At 41.3% G+C, this 23,800-nt stretch overlaps 1 protein-coding gene across 1 annotated transcript in view; it reads right to left on the bottom strand.

The window, feature by feature from the left end:
• THEMIS (thymocyte selection associated) overlaps positions 1 to 23,800 on the bottom strand; it is a 97,763-nt gene that overhangs the window by 64,674 nt on the left and 9,289 nt on the right. Inside the window, exons 2-4 of the mRNA XM_088451904.1 lie at positions 15,274 to 15,429; positions 11,706 to 12,167; positions 9,141 to 10,153 (exon numbers count right to left, since the gene is read on the bottom strand). Coding sequence (XP_088308030.1) covers positions 9,141 to 10,153; positions 11,706 to 12,167; positions 15,274 to 15,429 — 1,631 coding nt within the window. The remainder of the gene's footprint in view (positions 1 to 9,140; positions 10,154 to 11,705; positions 12,168 to 15,273; positions 15,430 to 23,800) is intronic.

The raw sequence follows: 23,800 nt of genomic DNA, 5'->3' as shown, positions 1-23,800 counted from the left end.
ATTTTCATAGTTGATTGCAGTGAGGATTTATTCGCAAATTGATTGACAGACAAGGACCATTTGTGAGTGGCAATGGAGGGGGTGGGGTGGCGACTCAGACACAGGGAGTGTCTCAAGACCTGATTCAGAGCCGGACGCTATTTGCGCTCGCTCGTTCAGAAAAAGGGGCCGGCTATTTAAATTGAGCGCTCGCTCTTTGCGGTCTGTTGACGCCTCTGTCTGAGCGAGCGAACAAAACATGCGCTCGCTATTTTGTAAAGACACCCCCTGGCCGCTCGCATCATACGTCATCTCCGCTATTTATTAGATTAATCGAGTACATCGAAAGGCGTCTGTACTGCTCGCAGTGCTTGTGGTTGGATTTTCCTACCGCAATCATGCGAACAGTTCAGGCTAAGAAACAACCAAGTGACGTGGTCGATGACGCTGCTTTGTTAATTATGCACACCCTTAAAACGCCCGTTTTGACCGTTTGGCATGCCTGCGTTCAGATCTCCACTCCCCGTTTTCAAGCACCTTCCCCTGTTACCACCCACAAACGCCTCATCCTGTCACTCAAATTAGCAGGCACTCGCTATTTTGTGACCGCACTGACTGGTTGGCGCATGCGCATTACGACCCATACGCATACGCAGATGTGCGAACATCGCTCGGAGCGAACGAGCAGCCGCTTACGAGCGGCTCTGAATCAGGCCCTCAGTCTGCAACTGCGATACCCTATGCAGTGAAAATGGGTCTGACATCTCAGTTCCCACGGCCATTCTGCATGACCAAAGGATTACTCAGTAGTCTGATAATTTACTAATCTGCGACTGCCACACAAATTCACAGTTACACTGGCATTAGCGTACATCTCTGAATTAGACACATTGGGCCGTATTCAATTAGAGGCGAAAAGCCTTTTTCGCCTGTTTTTTGGCAAAAATATTGCCTAAAAACTTTTCACCTAATTCAATTCCATGACGATTTTGCCTAAGCGGAAACATGATGCATTGATTTCGGCAAAAAAGATTCTCCAATGAATATCAGGTGAAAAAAAGTGCAAAATCAGCAGGTGGATTTTTCACATTTTTAAAAAGTTCACTTTAGAGACATAAAAATATTCTAGCACCCATTTTCAAGTACCCCAAAGTTGACTGGACTACTTATTTTCACCAAAAAAATACTGCTTTATACCATTCTTCACCACTTTTACCAAGACGCTAATAGCAAGCAATTTACACAGCTTAAGTACCCAAAATAGCTATTAGTACACATCTATATTGATTTTTTATGTTAGTGTATCTTTTTCTGGGGTTCAGACTGATTTCCCAATTCTTTCAGCACTTTTCGACTGTTCCGCGTTCACCTATTTCCATTATCGCCTGTTTTGCAATTGCCTCAGGCGAAAAGCGTGGACACGCATGGAATGAATTCGCCTCTGAAACAGGTGAATGAGGTGGAAAGTTGAATACGGGTCATTGTCAGCTAATTAGTTATAATTAGGGGTGTGCACCGGCCACTTTTCGTGTTTTGTGTTTTGGTTTTGGATCTGGATCTTTCTTCGTGTTTTGGATCTGGATTGGTTTTGCCAAAACCACCCTTCCGTGTTTTGGGTTCTGGGTTCTGGGTTTTGGATCTGTATTTTTTTGAAAAAAAGCATAAAAACAGCTAAAATCACAGAATTTGTAGGTTTTTCTGCTCCTATGCTATTATTAACCTCAATAACCTTAATTTCCACTCATTTCCAGTCTATTCTGAACACCTCACACCTCACAATAGTGTTTTTATGTCCAAAAGGTTGCACCGAGGTAGCTGGATGACTATGCTAAGCGACACGAGTGGGCGGCACAAACACGTGACCCATCTAGGCGTGATACTGCAGTGTCAGACAGGATGGCAGTTTGAAAATCTAGGCCCCGAACTGTACATAATGCAAAGAAAAAAAAGAGGTGCAAGATGGAATTGTTCTTGGGCCCTCCCACCCACCCTTATGTTGTATAAACAGGACATGCACACTTTAACAAACCAATCATTTCAGCGCCAGGGTCTGCCACACGACTGTGGCTGAAATGATTGGTTCGTTTGGGCCCCCACAAAACAAGCTGGCAATTAATCTGTCCCTGCACAAACTGGCTCTACGGAGGCAAGATGTCATCCTCATCCTCCTCATCCACCGATTCCTCACCCTCTTCAGTGTGTACATCCTCATCCTCACAAAGTATTAACTCGTCCCCACTTGAATCCACCACCACAGGTCCCTCTGTACGTTCTGGAGGCTGTCTCCCTGGAAGAGCTGATAATTCATTTTGATGAACATCATCTTCTCCACATTCTGTGGAAACAACCTCCTACGCCTTTCGCTGACAAGGTTCCCGGCTGCACTAAACACTCTTTCGGAGTACACACTGGAGGGGGGGCAACTCAGGTAAAATAGAGCCAGTTTGTACAGGGGCCTCCAAATTGCCTCTTTTTCCTGCCAGTACAGGTATGGACTGTCTGACATGCCTACTTGGATGCTGTCACCGATGTAATCCTCCACCATTCTGTCAATGGTGACAGTATCATATGCAGTGACAGTAGACATGTCAGAAATTGCTGCCAGGTCCTTCAGTCCGGACCAGATGTCCAAACTTGGTCCTGCCTGCCCTGCATCACCGCCAGCGGGTTGCTTAGGATACCTAAGTTTTTTCCTGGCAGCCCCAGTTGCGGGAGAAAATGAAGAAGGAGCTGTTGACGTGTCACGTTCCGCTTCAGCTGATAGTGTGTTCACCAGCAGGTCTTTGCACCTCTGCAGGCTTGTGTCGGCCGGAAAGAGAGACACCACATAGGCTTTAAACCTAGGATCAAGCATGGTGGCCAAAATGTAGTTGTCTGATTTCAACAGATTGACCACCCTGGAATCCTGGCAAAGCAAATGAAGGGCTTCATCCACAAGTCCCACATGCCGAGCGGAATCACTCCGTCTTAGCTCCTCCTTCACTTTCTCCAGCTGCTTCTGCAAAAGCCTGATGAGGGGAATGACCTGACTCAAGCTGGCAGTGTCTGAACTGACTTCACGTGTGGCAAGTTCGAAGGGCTGAAGAACCTTGCACAACACGGAAATCATTCTCCACTGCGCTTGAGTCAGGTGCATACCCCCTCCTTTGCCTATGTCATAGGTGGATGTATAGGCTTGTATGGCCTTTTGCTGCTCCTCCATCCTCTGAAGCATATAGAGGGTTGAGTTCCACCGCGTCACAACCTCTTGCTTCAGGTGATGGCGGGGCAGGTTCAAGAGTGTTTGCTGGCGCTCCAGTCTTCGGCACGCAGTCGCTGAATGGCGAAAGTGGCCAGAAATTTTTCGGGCCACCCAAAGCGTCTCCTGCACGCCCCTGTCGCTTTTCAGAAAATTCTGCACCACCAAGTTTATTGTGTGAGCAAAACATGGGACGTGCTGGAATTTGCCCAGATGTAATGCCCGCACAATATTGGTGGCGTTGTCAGATATCACAAATCCCCAGGAGAGTCTAAGTGGGGTAAGCCACTGGGCGATGATTTCCCTCAGTTTCTCTAAGAGGTTGTCGGCGGTGTGCCTCTTACTGAAACCGGTGATACACAGCGTAGCCTGCCTTGTAACGAGCTGGCGTTTCTGAGATGCTGCTACTGGTGACGCTGCTGCTGTTGCTGCGTAAGGTGATACATCTACCCAGTGGGCTGTCACAGTCATATAGTCCTTAGTCTGCCCTGTTCCACTTGTCCACATGTCCGTGGTTAAGTGGACATTGTGTACAACGGCATTTTTCAGGACACTGAGGACACTTTTTCTGACGTTTCTGTACAGTCTCGGTATCGCCTGCCTAGTGAAGTGGAATCTAGACGGGATTTGGAACCGGGGACACACTACCTCCATCAATTGTCTAAATCCCACTGCACTAATGGCGGATACCGGACGCACGTCTAACACCAACATAGCAGTCAAGGCCTCAGTTATACGTTTTGCTTCAGGATGACTGCTGTCGTACTTCATCCTCCTCGCTAAGGACTGTTGGAGGGTCAATTGTTTAGTAAAAGTAGTGGTGTTCCTACTTCCTCTCTGGGATGATGAACGACTCCCAGCAGCAGCAGCAACAGCAGCAGCGGCAGCAGTAGGCGTAGCAATGCAGGATCCTCCGGAGGAATCCCGGATAGGAGAGTCAGTCATGCCAGTGATATGGCCTGCAGGACTACTTCCGATCCTGACTAAGGAGGAAATTGACGAGGAGGGAGTTGACGGTGTGGTTTGCAGGCGCTTGGATACAACAGGACAACGGGATTTAGGTGTCCCTGGACTGCTTACGGTCTGAGCCAAAGTTTCTGAACTTGACAGTAACTTTTTATGAACGCGCTGCAGGTGCCGTATAAGGGAGGATGTTCCTAGGTGGTTGACGTCCCTACCCCTACTTATTTCACCTTTACATATGGTACATATGGCAAGACAGTTGTTGTCCGGATTTGGATAGAAATATTGCCTGACCAAAGAGGTGGAATGTTTGGTCTTCTGCCCAGGCATGACCGTGATGGGCTTTTTCATCCCACGGACAACAACTGTCTCCCCCGGAGCCTGATTTAAACAAACCACATCACCATCAGAATCCTCCTCGCCAACTTCCTCCTCAGCGCCAGCTACACCAGTATCCTCATCCTGTTGTACTTCAACAGTGACATCTTCAATTTGCATATCAGCAAGTGGACTGTGGGTGCTCCTTTCAGCACTTGCAGGGGGCGTGCAAATGGTGGAAAGAGCCACCTCTTCCCGTCCAGTGCTGGGAAGGTCAGGCATCGCAACCACCACCACACTTGGACTCTCTTTGGGGATTTGTGATATCTTCTTAGAAAGCACAGTTCTTCGCTGTGCTTTTGCCAGCTTAACTCTTTTGATTTTTTTAGTGGGAGGAGTGCTTCCATCGTCATGTGAAGCTGAACCACTAGTCATGAACATACTAGGGATCGACCTTAGCCGTTCCTTGCCACTCCGTGTCGTAAATGGCATATTGGCAAGTTTACGTTTCTCTTCAGCTGATTTAAATGTCTTTTTCAAGGTCATTTTCCTGAACTTTGCCATTTGGGATTGTATGTGCCCTCTACTATGACATTGGGCATCGGCCTTGGCAGACGACGTTGATGGCATGTTATCGTCTATGTCATGACTAGTGGCAGCAGCTTCAGCACTAGGAGGAAGTGGTTCTTGATCTTTCTCTATTTTATTTTTATCGGAGAAAGTTTGGTCCTCCATTTATGTTATATCGATTTGATATATACGTGCGGCTAAACACAGAAAATAAATTTTTTTTTGGTTCGGACTGGAGTGTACTTTGTGGGTTACAGCACCCTTTAACGGTCAAGCCAGCCGGCCCTTTACTTATGACACAGGCGCACTCTTGGCACTACTTTGTTGATGCACGTGCGGCTACTGCGCACACAATTCACAAACACAGAAAATAATTTTTTTTTGGTTTGGACTGGAGTGTACTTTGGGGGTTACAGCACCCTTTAACGGTCAAGCCAGCCGGCCCTTTACTTATGACACAGGCGCACGCTTGGCACTACTTTGTTGATGCACGTGCGGCTACTGCGCACACAATTCACAAACACAGAAAATAATTTTTTTTTGGTTTGGACTGGAGTGTACTTTCGGGGGTTACAGCACCCTTTAACGGTCAAGCCAGCCGGCCCTTTACTTATGACACAGGCGCACGCTTGGCACTACTTTGTTGATGCACGTGCGGCTACTGCGCACACAATTCACAAACACAGAAAATAATTTTTTTTTAGGTTTGGACTGGAGTGTACTTTCGGGGGTTACAGCACCCTTAACGGTCAAGCCAGCCGGCCCTTTACTTATGACACAGGCGCACGCTTGGCACTACTTTGTTGATGCACGTGCGGCTACTGCGCACACAATTCACAAACACAGAAAATAATTTTTTTTTTGGTTTGGACTGGAGTGTACTTTCGGGGGTTACAGCACCCTTAACGGTCAAGCCAGCCGGCCCTTTACTTATGACACAGGCGCACGCTTGGCACTACTTTGTTGATGCACGTGCGGCTACTGCGCACACAATTCACAAACACAGAAAATAATTTTTTTTTGGTTTGGACTGGAGTGTACTTTCAGGGGTTACAGCACCCTTTAACGGTCAAGCCAGCCGGCCCTTTACTTATGACACAGGCGCACACTTGGCACTACTTTGTTGATGCACGTGCGGCTACTGCGCACACAATTCACAAACACAGAAAATAATTTTTTTTTGGTTTGGACTGGAGTGTACTTTCGGGGGTTACAGCACCCTTTAACGGTCAAGCCAGCCGGCCCTTTACTTATGACACAGGCGCACTCTTGGCACTACTTTGTTGATGCACGTGCGGCTACTGCGCACACAATTCACAAACACAGAAAATAATTTTTTTTTAGGTTTGGACTGGAGTGTACTTTCGGGGGTTACAGCACCCTTAACGGTCAAGCCAGCCGGCCCTTTACTTATGACACAGGCGCACGCTTGGCACTACTTTGTTGATGCACGTGCGGCTACTGCGCACACAATTCACAACCACAGAAAATAATTTTTTTTTGGTTTGGACTGGAGTGTACTTTCGGGGGTTACAGCACCCTTTAACGGTCAAGCCAGCCGGCCCTTTACTTATGACACAGGCGCACGCTTGGCACTACTTTGTTGATGCACGTGCGGCTACTGCGCACACAATTCACAAACACAGAAAATAATTTTTTTTTAGGTTTGGACTGGAGTGTACTTTCGGGGGTTACAGCACCCTTAACGGTCAAGCCAGCCGGCCCTTTACTTATGACACAGGCGCACGCTTGGCACTACTTTGTTGATGCACGTGCGGCTACTGCGCACACAATTCACAAACACAGAAAATAATTTTTTTTTTGGTTTGGACTGGAGTGTACTTTCGGGGGTTACAGCACCCTTAACGGTCAAGCCAGCCGGCCCTTTACTTATGACACAGGCGCACGCTTGGCACTACTTTGTTGATGCACGTGCGGCTACTGCGCACACAATTCACAAACACAGAAAATAATTTTTTTTTTGGTTTGGACTGGAGTGTACTTTCGGGGGTTACAGCACCCTTAACGGTCAAGCCAGCCGGCCCTTTACTTATGACACAGGCGAACGCTTGACACTACTTTGTTGATGCACGTGCGGCTACTGCGCACACAATTCACAAACACAGAAAATAATTTTTTTTTGGTTTGGACTGGAGTGTACTTTCAGGGGTTACAGCACCCTTTAACGGTCAAGCCAGCCGGCCCTTTACTTATGACACAGGCGCACGCTTGGCACTACTTTGTTGATGCACGTGCGGCTACTGCGCACACAATTCACAAACACAGAAAATAAATTTTTTTTGGTTTGGACTGGAGTGTACTTTCAGGGGTTACAGCACCCTTTAACGGTCAAGCCAGCCGGCCCTTTACTTATGACACAGGCGCACGCTTGGCACTACTTTGTTGATGCACGTGCGGCTACTGCGCACACAATTCACAAACACAGAAAATAATTTTTTTTTGGTTTGGACTGGAGTGTACTTTCGGGGGTTACAGCACCCTTTAACGGTCAAGCCAGCCGGCCCTTTACTTATGACACAGGGGCACTCTTGGCACTACTTTGTTGATGCACGTGCGGCTACTGCGCACACAATTCACAAACACAGAAAATAATTTTTTTTTAGGTTTGGACTGGAGTGTACTTTCGGGGGTTACAGCACCCTTAACGGTCAAGCCAGCCGGCCCTTTACTTATGACACAGGCGCACGCTTGGCACTACTTTGTTGATGCACGTGCGGCTACTGCGCACACAATTCACAAACACAGAAAATAATTTTTTTTTGGTTTGGACTGGAGTGTACTTTCGGGGGTTACAGCACCCTTTAACGGTCAAGCCAGCCGGCCCTTTACTTATGACACAGGCGCACGCTTGGCACTACTTTGTTGATGCACGTGCGGCTACTGCGCACACAATTCACAAACACAGAAAATAATTTTTTTTTAGGTTTGGACTGGAGTGTACTTTCGGGGGTTACAGCACCCTTAACGGTCAAGCCAGCCGGCCCTTTACTTATGACACAGGCGCACGCTTGGCACTACTTTGTTGATGCACGTGCGGCTACTGCGCACACAATTCACAAACACAGAAAATAATTTTTTTTTTGGTTTGGACTGGAGTGTACTTTCGGGGGTTACAGCACCCTTAACGGTCAAGCCAGCCGGCCCTTTACTTATGACACAGGCGCACGCTTGGCACTACTTTGTTGATGCACGTGCGGCTACTGCGCTCACAATTCACAAACACAGAAAATATATTATTTTTTTAGCACTTGGGGGGAGCACCCCTGATGGACAGAGCACCCCCTGGACAACACTACAGCACCCCTTTAGGACTGGGACACTGCACAGGACTTTGGAACTGACTGCACAACACAGTCCAGCCAGCCCCTATGGACTTTGAAGTAGTGGACACAGCCCCTATTAACAACAGCAGCACAGCACAACACAGCCAGCCCCTATGGACTTTGAAGTAGTGGACAACAGCAGCACTACACTACACTACACTACCCAGCACTAACTCCCACCCTCCCTCTTCACTGTCCACAGCCGAGTGAGAAAATGGCGCCGACGCGGGTACCTTATATAGGATCCAAAACCCGCGAGACTCGGAAGGCGGGATGATGACGTTTTGCCTCGATGTCAGATCCGAGTCAGGCGGGAAAAGTCGAGCCTGACTCGGATCGGACTCGGATCGGGGGGGCTCGGGGGGGTTCGGATTTCAGAAATCCGAACCCGCTCACCCCTAGTTATAATAAAACCAGACTTGGTTATATATTTGTATATACAATTCTGACCCATAGGACCTTTTTCATTGCCTTGAAACACATACTCTACCTTACTATTGCTCTATATTGTTGTATTCCCCACTAAATAAAATAAATGAAGACATACAAACCTGAAAACAGCTATATGTTAACAATTTTGCTATACACAGAAAACATGCTATAACAATATTTTTTAAACATAAACATTAATCTAACTAATATATAACTTTGATGATAGCTACCCTTAAAACTTGAATATACCCTGTATTTAAATGCACAAACATAAATTAAGCAGAAAAACATAGTACCTTATTTGTTATTCTTCTCTTGGAATCATTTACATACAAAAGAGTTTTTGGAGGACGAGGTGGTGGCAACTGAACATGGTTTTCATAACGTCTCACCATATAATATTCTTGTTCATTTATTTCTTCGGTATTTGTTTTTGTTGGCAAGGAAAATACTTTGCCATTAAAACCACCAATCAGTCGAAAAGTAAGATTGAGCCGAAACACTGGAAGTTCCCAAACTTCTTCAGGATTGTCACATAAACTGACTAGAAGGTAAGAGTCTGTAATTTGCTCTTCCAGCTTTAATACTGAGGTTTTTGCTAAAATATCCCCTCCCACAGCAAACAAGTCTCTAACTGACACCTTAACATTCAAAGGTAACTGAAACTGTTTGCAAAGTTCTGATAGGTAGTATTGTTTGTCATCATGTACAAGCTCTATAAAACCGCCTTCCACATACAATGGAAGAGTCATTTTCACAGAGAGTTCACCTTGTGTTTTTGTACATTCCATTGTATCTACAACTATTTGTTTCCCTTCATATGTGATTTCACAAGTCTGGAACTGCTTCACCAGCAACTGGTCCCCAACAGAGAATGAGGACAGTTCTTTATGAAATGAAGTAAATGACTTTGTTGCCACCACTTGGAGTTCCACCATCTCTCCCTTGGCAATTTTTAAGTCATAGACAGTTGAGAAGAAGCGTGGCCTTCTTTTAAACATTCCCTTGTAGTTAGATGGAATTAGAAAATGTCTCTTCTTTGTATCACTTCTCATCTCTGAAGCAATAATTCTTTCTGCTTGATACTTTCTGTGCACAATGATCCTTTTACCGGATCGTAACAATTTGTAAGCTGTGCAATTTTTTAATGGACCTTCCATCATTTCTACAGTAAATGGAAATTCATCAGTAGTTTTTTCAAATATATTTTGAGTTGTTAGTACTTGGGAGACAAAATTCATATTAATGTGTTGAGTAATATCCAATACTTCCACATCAAGATCCGACAAGAGGTTTAAAACATCTCCATCTGAAATAAATGAGAGTATGTTTTTTTTTTTTACAAATTATTGCTCTATTTACGATCTAAAAGTAGTGAAGTCTTACAAGCAAAGTTCCCTCACCACTGTAGTACAGATGAGCGGGTTCGGATTACTTGGATTTACTCGGTTCTCAAAACAGAATTTTATTGGCTATCGATTATCACGTGTTTTGGATTGCCAATAAAATAAATCTGAACTAATCCGAACTTGCGGTAAAGTGGCGATAAGAACCGAGTAAATCCTAACCCGCTCATCCCTACTCTGTAGTACAGGTTGAGTCTCCCATATCCAAAATGCTTGGGACCAGCGGTATTTTGGATATCGGAATACTCCGTATTTTGGAATATTTACACACCATAATAAGATATCTTGGGAATGGGACCCATATCTAAACACAGAAAGCATTTGTGTTATATACATCTTAAACATACAGCCTCCATGTAATTTTGTACAATATTTTCTATAATTTTGTGGCTCAAACAAAGTTTGTGCACATACATGAAATTCATTTATGTTTCATATACACCTTATACATGCAGCCTGAAGGTTTTTTTTAATAAGTTTGTGCCTTAAACAAAGTTTGTGTACATTAACCCATCAAAAAACAAAGATTTCACTTTCTCAGTCATGCTAAAAAAATTCCGTATTTCTGAATATTTGGATATGGGAGACTCAAACTATAACACATTTCCCCACTCCCCATGTAGCAATACATTCATTTATTCTAAATCAACACTTTCTGCCCCCCCCACTCCTACTCGTTGTAGCACATCCCACCCCATATAGCCACACATCACCACTGTAGCAACACATTCACCCTTTATAGCAATATATGATGCTTGTAACACTGACACACACACACTCCAAAGCAACATGTTCCCCTGGATACTCTTTAACTTTATCTCAACTTAGTCTCTATTGGGAGACTTAGCATCCCAGCACATAGGTACAGTCTATCAGTAAATCAAATAATGACAAATATTGATGTCTCAAGGTTTGCAAAGTTCATGAGGCCTGTGGGACATGGTTTGTTCATCAGTGGACTAGAATGTCACTGATTGTACAGCTCATTTATTTTTATTCTAATTGAAAATCTCCATTATTTATGCTCATGAAATCAGATGGTTGGATTTTATGCACTTTCTTTGCCACAATGATATATCCCTCATGCCTGCACCCATGTCTATGATCTATCCTTTTTCCAAGCATGTTCTCACTTTGTCTATATATTGCTCTTGTGTTTGCTCTTTCTTATACCAGAGGTTCACAAACTTGGTCCTCAAGGTCCAGCTTTTAAGGATATCCATGGTTAAGCACAGATGGTTAAATCAAAAAACTGAGGTACTAATTAAGTCACCTGTGCCCAAGTATGGTTATACTTAAAACCTGGACAGTTAGGGTGCCTTGAGGACCGAGTTTGGGAACCTCTGACTTATACTCTTGTGTGTCTTGTAAACACTCCCTTGTCCTCTAGAAACTATTACACCCATTACTAATAAATAGCACCAATAATAATAACAATCAATTTATTGTACTTACATTGCATCCGGGCCTGAACATCATAAACAGGACTCAGAACCATCATTCGTTTTATGACATTACTGTAGTAAACAGTTTCAATATCACAGCCTCTGTTAATCTCTGAAAGAACTACGGTCCTCGTTCTGTTCTTTGCTATTTTCCAGTCCAGTATCTCTTTTAGTGTGTAAATCCTGTTGTCTGGACACTCATAAAACTCTCCAGTATAGGACAGGGGTAACATAAATGAGAGGTGTTCTTCCTCTATTTTCGCTTGACACTTTACAGACATGACTCCATTTACTTTTTCTACAGAGTTGAGCATAATTTTCTTGTCTTTGTCTATAGTGATGTCTCCAACATGTAGCTTTGATTGGCTATAGAAGCAGAGATGGCTAAGCTGATTGCTTCCAACAAGTTGAGTCTGCACAATTTCCTCAATGGAATGATAAGGGTTCTTATCAACAACAACTGTAAACAAGCCTAAGAAAAACACAAAGGTAGATAAACATATTTATAATTTGATCTTGTTATATTGCTTAATTGGCTTAGTACATTGTTGTTAATTACTGTCTGCATGGGAGCCATTTGTAGCCTAGACAAGTAAATCATACACAGTTCTAGCAGACCAATAAATTTGTTTGGTGGTAGTACATTTTCTTATTATTTGTCTCTGCAAGGCATGCATTTAATTCATGGCTCTACAGCTGTTTATTCCAATGCTCAATAAATGTAAAAGATATTGAATGTTCTAAGAGAGAAAGTGGAAAGGCAGCACAGTGGTACAGTAGTTAACATAGCCTCCTCAAAGCATGAGGTCATTGGTTCAAATGCAATCAGGGCTCTATCTGTGTGGAACTTGTATGTTCTACACCATGTGGATTACCTCCAGGTACTCTGGTCTCTTCCCACACTCCAAAGACATACTGGTAGGATAACTGACTTCTTAAACATGTAACCGTAATGATTGTGTGTAGTAGGGAATATAGGGGTTTACTGTATGTATCAAGCACTGAAAAAAGTGGAGAAGTGGACCAGTGGATAAGTTTCCCCTAGCAACCAATCAGCTCCTACCTATTATTTTATAGACTGTACTTGATAAATGCTACTTAGAAGCTGATTGGCTGCTATGGGCATCTTCTCCACTGGTCCACTTCCCCACTCTTTTCACTGCTTGATACATTACCCGAACGTCTGGAAACTCCACTAGGGTAAAGACTGATGTGAATGAGTAAACATTCTCTGGGAAGCACTTTATAACATGTAGTAACTAAATAAACAACTCTATAACAGGGAAAGTTCCCACCCTGTGTTGACCCTGCCCCCAAAAGAAGTGATGGAGGGCAAGGCCAAGGAGGCAAGGCCATCAGCAGCAGGAAGAAGAGCACTGTAAATGCAAGTGCCATGGGGCAGTGACAGTGCAATTCCCAGGGCCCTGTATATAAATAACTTAATTAACATAAGGCATGACTACATAATATAGGGGAAATGTTACCCCTCTCATTTAATATTGGAACCCTTAACTCAGTTACAAATTTCTGCATCTTCTCCCCTTTGTAACATATTTTTCTTCCCCTGTAGTAACACATTCCCTCCCTCACCTCTGTGGTAACATATTTTTTCCCCATCTCTTCCTAGAACAAATACCCTTCTCACTTCTGTAATAACATATTTATTCTCCATATCTACTCCGAACACATACATAACCCACTTTTCTAGTAACATATTGATTCCATATTCCTTACTGAACACATATCCACCTGACCTCTGTAATGATATATTTATTCCCCATACTTCCTCTGAACACATATACAACCCATATACACAAACCACTTTTCTATCATATTGATTTCACATTCCTTACTGATTCCACATATATACTTCACCTCTGTAGTAACACACTTCTTCTCCATCTCCCCTCAGAACACATACGCACCTCATCTCTCTAGTAACATACCTTCTTAGTGGGCACCTACTATACATCATGGTATATACTCCCAGATTTTCATGTTTCTAGGTCCAGGGGTTTGGGCTGGGCATTGGTGAGTCAGTCAGTCAGGACATTTGATTTTAATATACTTCTGTATCTAAACATTTCTTTCCTACCTGTAACATGTAGCACATGTAGCACAATCACCCCACCACCACCATCAAAATAGTAACATATTTATTTCTTAGACATTCCTCTCTCACCACTGTTTTGAATGAGGAGCACCCTGGTGCTACCTCTATCCTCAGTGTAGACAGGTAAGCTGAGCAGGTGGTCTTTAGGACCTGCTGGAGCTCAGTGAGAGGTCTAACCTCATACATGCACTACTGGGCATGCACGGCATCTCCTCACATCATTCTCCCTGGTATTCATGCCAACTAGACATGACTCCAAGACTCTCCAACAAACTATCTGTGCATAGCTTATACAAACACCGTAAGTTCACTACGTCACCAGCTATATAGTATGTTGTCATATTCATAACATGCACCAGTGCATTTAGATGACTGGAACTCTACAATGCCCAGTAATACCCTAAAGCTCCAGGCTGCTTCTATATGCTACAGTTATACTTGTCATATCACTGTGTTTTATGCTACTTGTTGTTTTACCTGGTTCAATAAACCTAAGGGCTGGTTAAGCTGTACCACGTGTGGACAAACTGACACCAGACAACTGCGCAACACACTCAACATCATAAATACTTTCTCCAAGTGTATTCCATCCTGATGGGTAAATTGTCTGGAAAACTACAACATCCAGCATCACTGCTGCGTACTGCTCTGTTACACAGTTTTGCTAATAGGTTATGGGCCCAGCAGTCTCAAGTTACTGGATCCAGATGCACCTACCGATAGCTTGCCAAAACACTGTAGTAACACATTTCTCCTCCATCTCTCCTCTTTAATACATGCTATGCTACCCCCACAGTCAGAGGCAGCTCTTGGGGTGTTCGACCAGTGCAGTCGAACAGGGACACCACCCATAGAGGGCGCACCCCTCCCTGACATCCCGATTTCAGCGGGACAGTACTGTCCAAATGTTCCACCCGTGGGCCAAAGTGGCCCGCGGGTGGTCAAATCGGGAGGTTGGGGACCCCCCCACCGCCGCAGTTGTGTGGCGGTGCCAGACCCCGGCATGCACGCGGCATCCATTCAGTGACGGGTGAGGGCTGGGGGAAGCCCAGTTAGTGAGGCTCCCCCCAACCTGACACGATGTTTGGGCGCACTGTAGAGAGCCGGCACAGGGTGCTCAGACCCCTGGAGCTGACCCTGCCCACAGTAACAGTTAGACCTGGTACAAGGGAGATACATATATCTAGGACAGAGCACAGAAATCTTCCTGTAGTATTTGTGTCTCATCATTCTGAGACTGACACTGTGATTGTCCTTATTCCTGTAGGCTATTACATCAGTTATTTAACCCAAGTGGTTCCCACAAACATATCAAATGCCACAGAATGGAATATTAAAACCAAGATGAGACATTAAGAGAACAGGCTTTCGGTTCTCCAAAGGTATCAGTACCCAATTGGTATCTGTATAAGTGAAACAACATGATACATTTTGTTTTGCTAATAGCACGAACATTGTACAATACCTGGAAAATCAAGAGACAGCTCCACTGTAGGCATTATGTCATCCTCTTTCCAATTATAAACATGGGCTAAGACTTTTTTTATTTTTATTCCAGTGATTTTCATCACATCTCCTGTTGAAAGGGAACATTCATTTCCAGAAAATTCACAAGTGGAGCCTAAATCATTTAAAATGAGAAACAACATATTAATAATAATCAACTATTTGACCAAAATGATTGTTGTCATATTAAGCCACATTTTATGTGGCTTAATATGACAACATTGATGGAGCCACAAAATGTACATGGCACACAAATTGCATTCAGTGTTATCAGAACCATGAGCCAGCGCATCACTGCATTATCATACATGGATTACCTGCTGGGCAAAAGACGCTTCTGTGTATTGTTTCAGGTAAGCAGCACCATTAATCCAGTAGAAAACCAAGGTTGTTGGTTTAGAGACCATAAATACTAATGAAAATCAAAACCCAACACATTACTGGCCATAGAAATTATGGTTTGTTATTGTGGCACTTGGAAAAAATATAAAAAGTTGAAACTACTTAGAATAATCTAAATAGGTCAGACTTCCCGGTGCTTATAGGAGGATAAGTGTATATACTTAGTATACAAATGTAGTAATTTTAATAAGAATGAATATATAAAAAAAATTTTTAATTAGCTTTAACGATGCAGCTGGTCTCAGTGTCAGTTGCTAGTCTGACACACAAAAACAACAAGGCAAATATAAGGCAAGGGTAATGAGAGACTGCACTAATGTTAACTGTGAGAATAAAAATATAAATATACTGTATAATACAATTCTAGGTATGCTTGAATTGACAAATAAAACGATTCTTCTCTGAATTAATTTTTATAAAAATATTTAATCACACACACAAAAATATATATACCACTTAAAACTACTTACTAATACCACTTAATAATAATGCCGGATCCTTAATTATGGCTAGTGTTGAGAAGACTCTTGATAAAGAGGGTATAAAGGTAGATTGCAGTGGCAAAAAAGTTTGTAAAAGGTGCAACAGGAGCAGAGTGTGAATATCCAATCTACCCGTTTCACTCCTGATGTGCGGCTTTTTAAAGATGAGCTTGAAAAAACCCCACATCACGAGCAAAACGCGTCGATTAGATATCCATACTCTGCTCTTGTTGCACCTTTTACAAACTTTTTTTGCCACTGCAATCTACCTTTATACTTTCTTTATCAAGCGTCTTCCAACATTAGTCATATATAAGGAGCCAGCACAGAGGCACAGAGAGGACACATTACTAGGAGTGCAGGGTGCTCAGCTGGGATTAAACAGAGAGACAAGTCCCCACTGCAATCTACCAGTGGGTCCCGCTGATATCGGACAAATACTAGCAGCCGTGATGCACATGTGGTACAGAGGCTAGATGGTGCTCCCTGCTGGGATACCTGACTGACGGCGCACTACAGGTACCATACCAACAGCAGTATTCACTGCTCTCTCACTGATTTCCACCACGGCTTCATGGTGTTTATCCTTTGAGGGCTCTTCTAATCCACTTGGTAGCTAGATGCATTATTGGTTAAGAGGAAAACCAGCATTATACTAACTTGTCTCTACTGTTGGATAACCTGGACATATTTCTAGCAAAGGAAAAACTGGTGCAATAAAGCAGATACATAGTGCAATACTGAATGTGCAACATTATTAAGGTTCTTGCATGTGGCTTAAGTGAAATATATATTTATTTTTATTCATCATAAAAATATAGATTCATGTTATAATATCTTTATATGCAACAAGTGCAGATATACTGTTATTAAGTGTTACATATTTATTGTATTAAGTGGTATATATATATATATATATATATATATATATATATATATTGTGTGTGATTAAATTTGTTACTGTGCTACCATTTTCTATTTTTATTTTCAAATCAAACTTGCAAAATAAAAATCTTGCTTTTCTGTACAAATAAAGATCATAATCATCCTTTCAGGCTCAAAGGTAACAAATCATGCAATAGGAGAATATTAACACAGCACATATTATCTGTGTGTTACGTCGCTAAGTGTACATGTGCTTGGGTAGTGGTCAGTGCATTGTAGTCTGCTGCAACTACAATCGACTTCATATGGTATTACATTTTCATCAACAATATACTATATGACAGGGATATACCAGGAAGTTAATGCTGCTGGGACCAGGAAGAATATTACCATCTGGAGCATCTTCAGGATGCACTGGGCATCTCTACAGTGGGTCTACAGACTGCAGGTTTCCATTCTAGGCACCCTGTATGCCAAATACAGGCGCCACGAGGCAGCAACAGTGTTACCCCCTAGGCACTGCTTTCTATATGGAGTCACCACTCTCACACCTTATGGCCCTGGAATATAATACATGATACATTCCCCTTATGGTGACCTAGTCATGTTAATATAAAATAAATAATCTGGATATCCTCTCTCCTCATACCTGTTCTCCTTTACTACTGGGTATACCACAGCACCCTACAGTGTATTCCCCTTTCCAAGAAATACCAGTAGCTAGGTAGAGGAAAACCTCAACTGTTTTAGGAACAACAGTTACAGTAGATGAAAGATAGACTGTTAACTCTTGGACATTTATTTTATTTACACATTAAAAAATAAGTATAAGAATATCAGAGTTTGTGGATATTTATATTAAAAAATATGTACCTTCCCTGGAATCTTATATACAATTTTCATATATTGACAATAATGAATGAGATAAAATGGAGTATAAAATATAAATGGTGCACTATTGACGTTCAGTCATTGTACATGTCTATTCCTCACAAGAAAGGTAAAGAAACTAACAAAAAAGTGTTATCAAATGATCCCAATATTAATGAGGAGTTGGTCAAGTTCATATGCACATGTTTAGATTTTGTATTAAAAAGAAATAATTTTACATTCTTAGATGGGTGGTACCTACAGACATGCGGGACGGCGATGGGGACAATTTGTGCCACAAGCTTTGCGAATATATATATGGGAGATTGGGAAAAACGTGTACTAGTAGGTGAGATGGTTGAAAATATTGTCGTCTTTAAAAGATATATAGACGACATGATTATAATATGGAAGGGAGATGAAAAACAGTTTTAACGTTTTAGGAAGATATCAATAACAATGAATACAATTTGAAATTGACACACTCTTAGGGGTAAATTTGCTAAAGTGAGAGTTTTTAGAAGGGGAGATGTTGCCCATAGCAACCAATCAGATTCTATTTAACATTTAACTAGCACTTTCTAGAAGTTAATAGCTAGAATCTGATTGGTTGCTATGGGCAACATCTCCACTTCTAAAAACTCTCACTTTAGTAAATGTATCCCTTATAATGTGAATAGGATTGAATATCTAGATCTTGTATTCAATACATCAAATTTTGAGAGAACTAAGAGAATAGACACATATACTTATTTCAAAAGAGTTGACAGCAACAACTATTTAGATTTTCAGAGCTGCCATTGATCGCAGTAGAAAACAAACATTCCCTATTCCCAATTCTCAAGACTGAGAAGAAATTTAGATTCACTAGAACGGTTTGATGAACAAGCTAATATGTACCAGTCCAGGTTTAAAGAATGAGGGTATCCAACAACCTTAATCGAGGATTCCAAAATCAAAGCTAGAAATAGAGAAAGAGCAGAGTTATTGAATTATAAGGACAAAAGTGAGAAGTATTTTTGTCTATTTGTCACACAATACAGTAGCCAAGAAAAGTGATTAAAAAATTAAGAACTGGCATGTTCTTAAATAAGACCCAATACTTGGTGACTACCTCCCAGAACAACATGACATTATACTGTATATAAAAAAGCAAGAAACATCAAATCTCTAGTATCTAAAAGCTGTTTAGAGTCTGTCCCCCAAGTAAAACCTTCCTCTACAAATTTTTTAGATGAATTTAAAGGTTTTTATTCATGTGGAAGATGTAAAGTCTGTAACCTAAGAGAAAAGTGAGCAAAAGATTTCTGTGATGCGAGCTGATAAACTGTAACTCTACATATGTAATATACAGTATATGCTTACATGTCTGTGTGGACTAAAATACATAGGTAAAACCAAGAAAATGCTAAAACTCTGGTTCTTAGAACATATGCTGAATATAAAGAATAAAATAACAAATTACAGTGTCCCCACGCCATTTTCTTCATCGTCATAATAGCAACCCTGCAGGTCTTAAATTTAGGGGTATAGAACTAATAAGTGTTGACAAAAGAGGTGGTGATAGGGATAAGTCTCTCTTAAAACGTGCATCCTATTGGATAGTAACTTTAGGAACGCTGGTGCCCAATTGGGTTAAATGAAGGAGTGGAATTCACGCCTTTTCTGTAAGTGATATAAGAAGAGAACTATGAAGGAGTATGTAAAATGATACTCCTTAATGCTCCTCCTTAGTTGTATTGTCTAATCTTGTTCTTGTGTGAGCCCGATTGCTAGTTTTAATTATTAGCTCTGTGACCCCTGGTCTATTTGGGTATAGTGACGATAAACATCACAGGACTGAATATAGATATGTGCCTGGTAATGATAGATGATTTGGTTAGTATATATAATATATTGATATGTTGTTATATATAACGTATATAGGTATACACCTATTAGCAATAGATAGAGGTGCTAGAAATAAAATGAAAAATAGAAGGGATATTAGACATGCCGGTAGAATGATAGAATTATATATCTGTCTGTGCGTTAGAAATTGTCCGGTTTCAGCTTTACATGATTGTTGAGGGTATTAAGAGTTCTGAGGTTAATGATTGGAAAGAAAGAACTATAATATAATTTCATGGCAGAACATATGACTAATACCATATATGCACTTAACTATTTATGCATCTGACTGGGCAATTTTTTTTTAAAAACTGAGTTTTCTTTAAAAGCTCCCGGTGCGAATTCATGTCTTAGAGAATGATTCCAGGTATATAAGAAAATATATTCTGTAACATATACATTTTAATGGGATTATCAGTTTTATCATTGTCTCTAAAGTATTTGCAACATATAACCAAGATTATGGGCCATATTCAATTAGAGGCGAAAAGTACGTCATTTTCACCTATTTCAGTTATCCCCGTTTTCAATTTCGAAGACTTTTTGCAGGTAAAAAACGGGGATAACTTTTCTCCATGTAATACATGGCGAAAAAAGTGCAGAATTGGGGTTTAGGGCTGCAGGCTTAAAAAAAAATAGCCTGTATCCCTGGGAATGTCCCCTAAAAGTAATGTGTATTTAAAAACCCAGCTTCACTTCAGCAGTCCAAATCGGGGGTACCCATAGAGATCCCCATGTCAGGACATCTTTAGGGGGGTGCCAGGATGATTTCCCGAAAATTGACAGGACTTTTCACCTGTTCTAGTTTTGCCGGGTCCCGTTTTCACGTCCTTACAAATTGAATATGGGGATAAGCGGCGACGCGTGCAAAACTTTTCCGCCTGCAAAACAGGCGAATGAGGAGAAAAGTCCGGACTTTTTGCCTCAAATTAATTACATGCCTTTGTAGGTATTAAATGTAAAAAAATTTACCTATTCTCATATATCGGGATTAAAGATAAATTAGGTGCTTTGTGCTCTTAATAATAACACACGAGTCACTTAGCATATTGAATGTAGAAACATAGGGTGGCTTAAAGATGAGTACTTCTAAGAAAACCGGCACAGATAAAGATCTGTTTGTAATTGTGGTTGAGCTTTTGGACACAATAGAGCTTAAAAGGAACACTTGACGTCACAGGGTCCATCCCAAGTCCTTGACAAAATGCATTAGGGAGTGACTCTGTGATGCACTAAACACCGACCGAGAGTGGTTGTCTGATACCGCGGTGAGGTGCAGTGACCCGCTGCGGTCTGTATCCAGCAGGTGACGGCGGCACATTGTACCCGGTGGTGGATGCAGTAGGAGCTGATGGTGGTTGTCGGTGGATGTTTTATATACAAACCATGTGGTATTAAGCCCGCATAGTTTTATTTCATGTACGGGCACAACTGTGACTTGTGCACTATTGATTTTAACATTAAATACTATATGCACAATGAGGCACCTTCTCTTATAATTTAATAAAAAAATAAGTATTGAAAAAATAATTATTACAGCATTTACAAAGTATGAACTTCAAACTGTCAAAATATGACATTATTAGTGACCTAAAGGACAAAGTGAAATATTTTTTCAGGTCCACATTTTTGCCATGTTAATTAATATCCTTAATCGCCGAAAAACCCTCTCTGGTGAAAAAAATATGAAAATGTAACCTATAGGCTAAAACAGCTATCACCATCTAAAAATGGCATTAGCTAACAATCTAAGGGCCTGATTCATCATGGATCGCAACTGCAACAGCGTACGCAGATCGGTCGATGGTGTATACTGAGCATGTGTGTGCATTGCAGTGTGCGTGGGTTAGCATGGAAATCGCAGAGTGAGTGACGGGAGGTCAGCATTTGGGGCATGTTGATGTGGGAGTGGTCGGAGAATCACAGGCGTGCATGTCTGGTTGAACACCGTTGCAAGGGCGTGCATAAATTAGGTAGTAAAAATGCACACATGGTCACACCTGTATTGGTGTTTACCTTCAGCAAAAACATTTTTTTATTATAGATATTAAACATTCCATAATAGCTCATTTTTGATAGATATTTGGAATATTTTTACTACTACCATTTACTCTGAGATCTTATTTGATAAGGTTACAATAACTAAAAGTCAGCTGTGTTGGATTTACATATAAAGCATACTTGCTACTCTCTCAGAATATCTAAAATTCGCACATTTTTTGCTGAGTTACCCCAGTCCACTGGGAGTTTAGCCCATTAACTTTGGGATTTTGCAGTGGCCGTGATGTGTCCACCTCTCCCACACTGATACTCAGGATCTGCTAGCAGGTGATTTCCCCAAAAGGAACTTTAAGAAGTACAGTAGGTAAGTAGGATTTAAGGCTGTTTTCAGCAGTTTAATTTTAACTGAATTTAAATGTAGTATCCACCTATTTCTCAGTATTTATATTTCAAAAAAGTCCCATAATTAACTCTAAATTATAAAACTGATCCAAAATAGATGAATAGTTGTTTCTTTTTTTTGGAGCTTGATATGAGCTAGCATGTTTTTACACTAGCTTAGGCAATATTATTATTATTATTATTATTATTAAACTTTATTTATAAGGCGCCACAAGTGGTCCGCAGCGCAGTATATAAAGGGTAAAACAATAAGCCAGTACATGGTAAAACAGTACAGTACAATAAAGTAGTCAAGTAATAAAAAGCACTACAAATCTCATCACAGCCACTAATGCCAGGGGTGTAATGGTAATATTCAGCATAAGCTGAAATCTGTACCTATTAGCATGTTTAGCATGAGTGCAGATAATGAGTTTGGGTTGTGTGAAGAAAAAAAACAAAGAAGTAATGGAGTCATAGGGCAGAGAGCCCAAGGAGGTGTAGAGGGTAGATGGTATGCAAGAGAAGTAGGTAATGAGAATAGGAGAAAGGAGGGCCTTGCTCATGGAGTTTACAGTCTAAGAGGGAGACAAACAGAAGACATAAGGAGTTAGCCATGGTAAGGAGATCTAAGGGCAGGAAGAAAGAGTGAGAGAATTGTAGAGTGCAGGAGAGTAAGGTAGACTCTGTGGTGATATGGATAAGTGGTGGATAGATATGCTTAAAACAATAAGGTTTATTGTTAGAGAAATTACATAATGTATCTACAGATTAATGAAATATTCAAATATTATCTATCTCTAATAATGTAGCTATTCAAATTTAGCACAATAAATCAACATCAGCAAGGGCAGATAGTGGCAATGAGGCTTGATCATGTTTTTATACATGTGTAATATTGTATTTATTCTAACAAGCTGCATGCAAATTAGAGATGTGCGTGGCCCCCTGTGTTTTGGTTTTGGTTCTAATTCATGATCGTGTTTTGGTCTTGTCAAAACCATCCTCACGTGTTTTGGTTTTAGATCTGGATTTTAAAAAAAATGTATAAAAAAATCTAAAATCATGTAATTTGGGCACGTTTTTGTTCTTATGGTATTACTAACTTCATTAACTTTAATATCCAGTCATTTCCAGTCAATTTTGACCACCTCACAGCTCACAATATTGTTCACCAATATTAGCCAAAGGCTGGCTGCCTATACTAAGCAACCGAGCAATGCCATAAACACACAGCAGTTTTAAATAATATAGCACATCTATGAAACATTGAGGCACAGCAGTGGAAGACAGGATGTCAGTTTAATAAACTATACGACCCATAGAAAGAATGTTTTTATTAATCAAGAACTAGATCAGAGGCCCGTGGGCATTTCAGGGAAATAGGGGTGGAGTATGTACGGCAATGAAAGACAGGTAAACAATTGATTTTGATTGATAGATTGATTAATTGATTAAGAACATTTAATTTGAGATGTGGTTTTGTTTTGCTGCAACTGAGAAAAGGTCATAAAAGAATACAATTTATCTTGCCATCTTCATATTACTGAATAATACTAAAGTATATATGCTCCA

Source organism: Taudactylus pleione, unplaced genomic scaffold (genome assembly GCF_031769625.1).
Source record: "Taudactylus pleione unplaced genomic scaffold, aTauple2 ptg000006l, whole genome shotgun sequence".
Taxonomy (NCBI): domain Eukaryota; kingdom Metazoa; phylum Chordata; class Amphibia; order Anura; family Myobatrachidae; genus Taudactylus; species Taudactylus pleione.
Note: the sequence above shows the minus strand (reverse complement) of the source record. Positions and strands in the feature narration are given on the sequence as shown.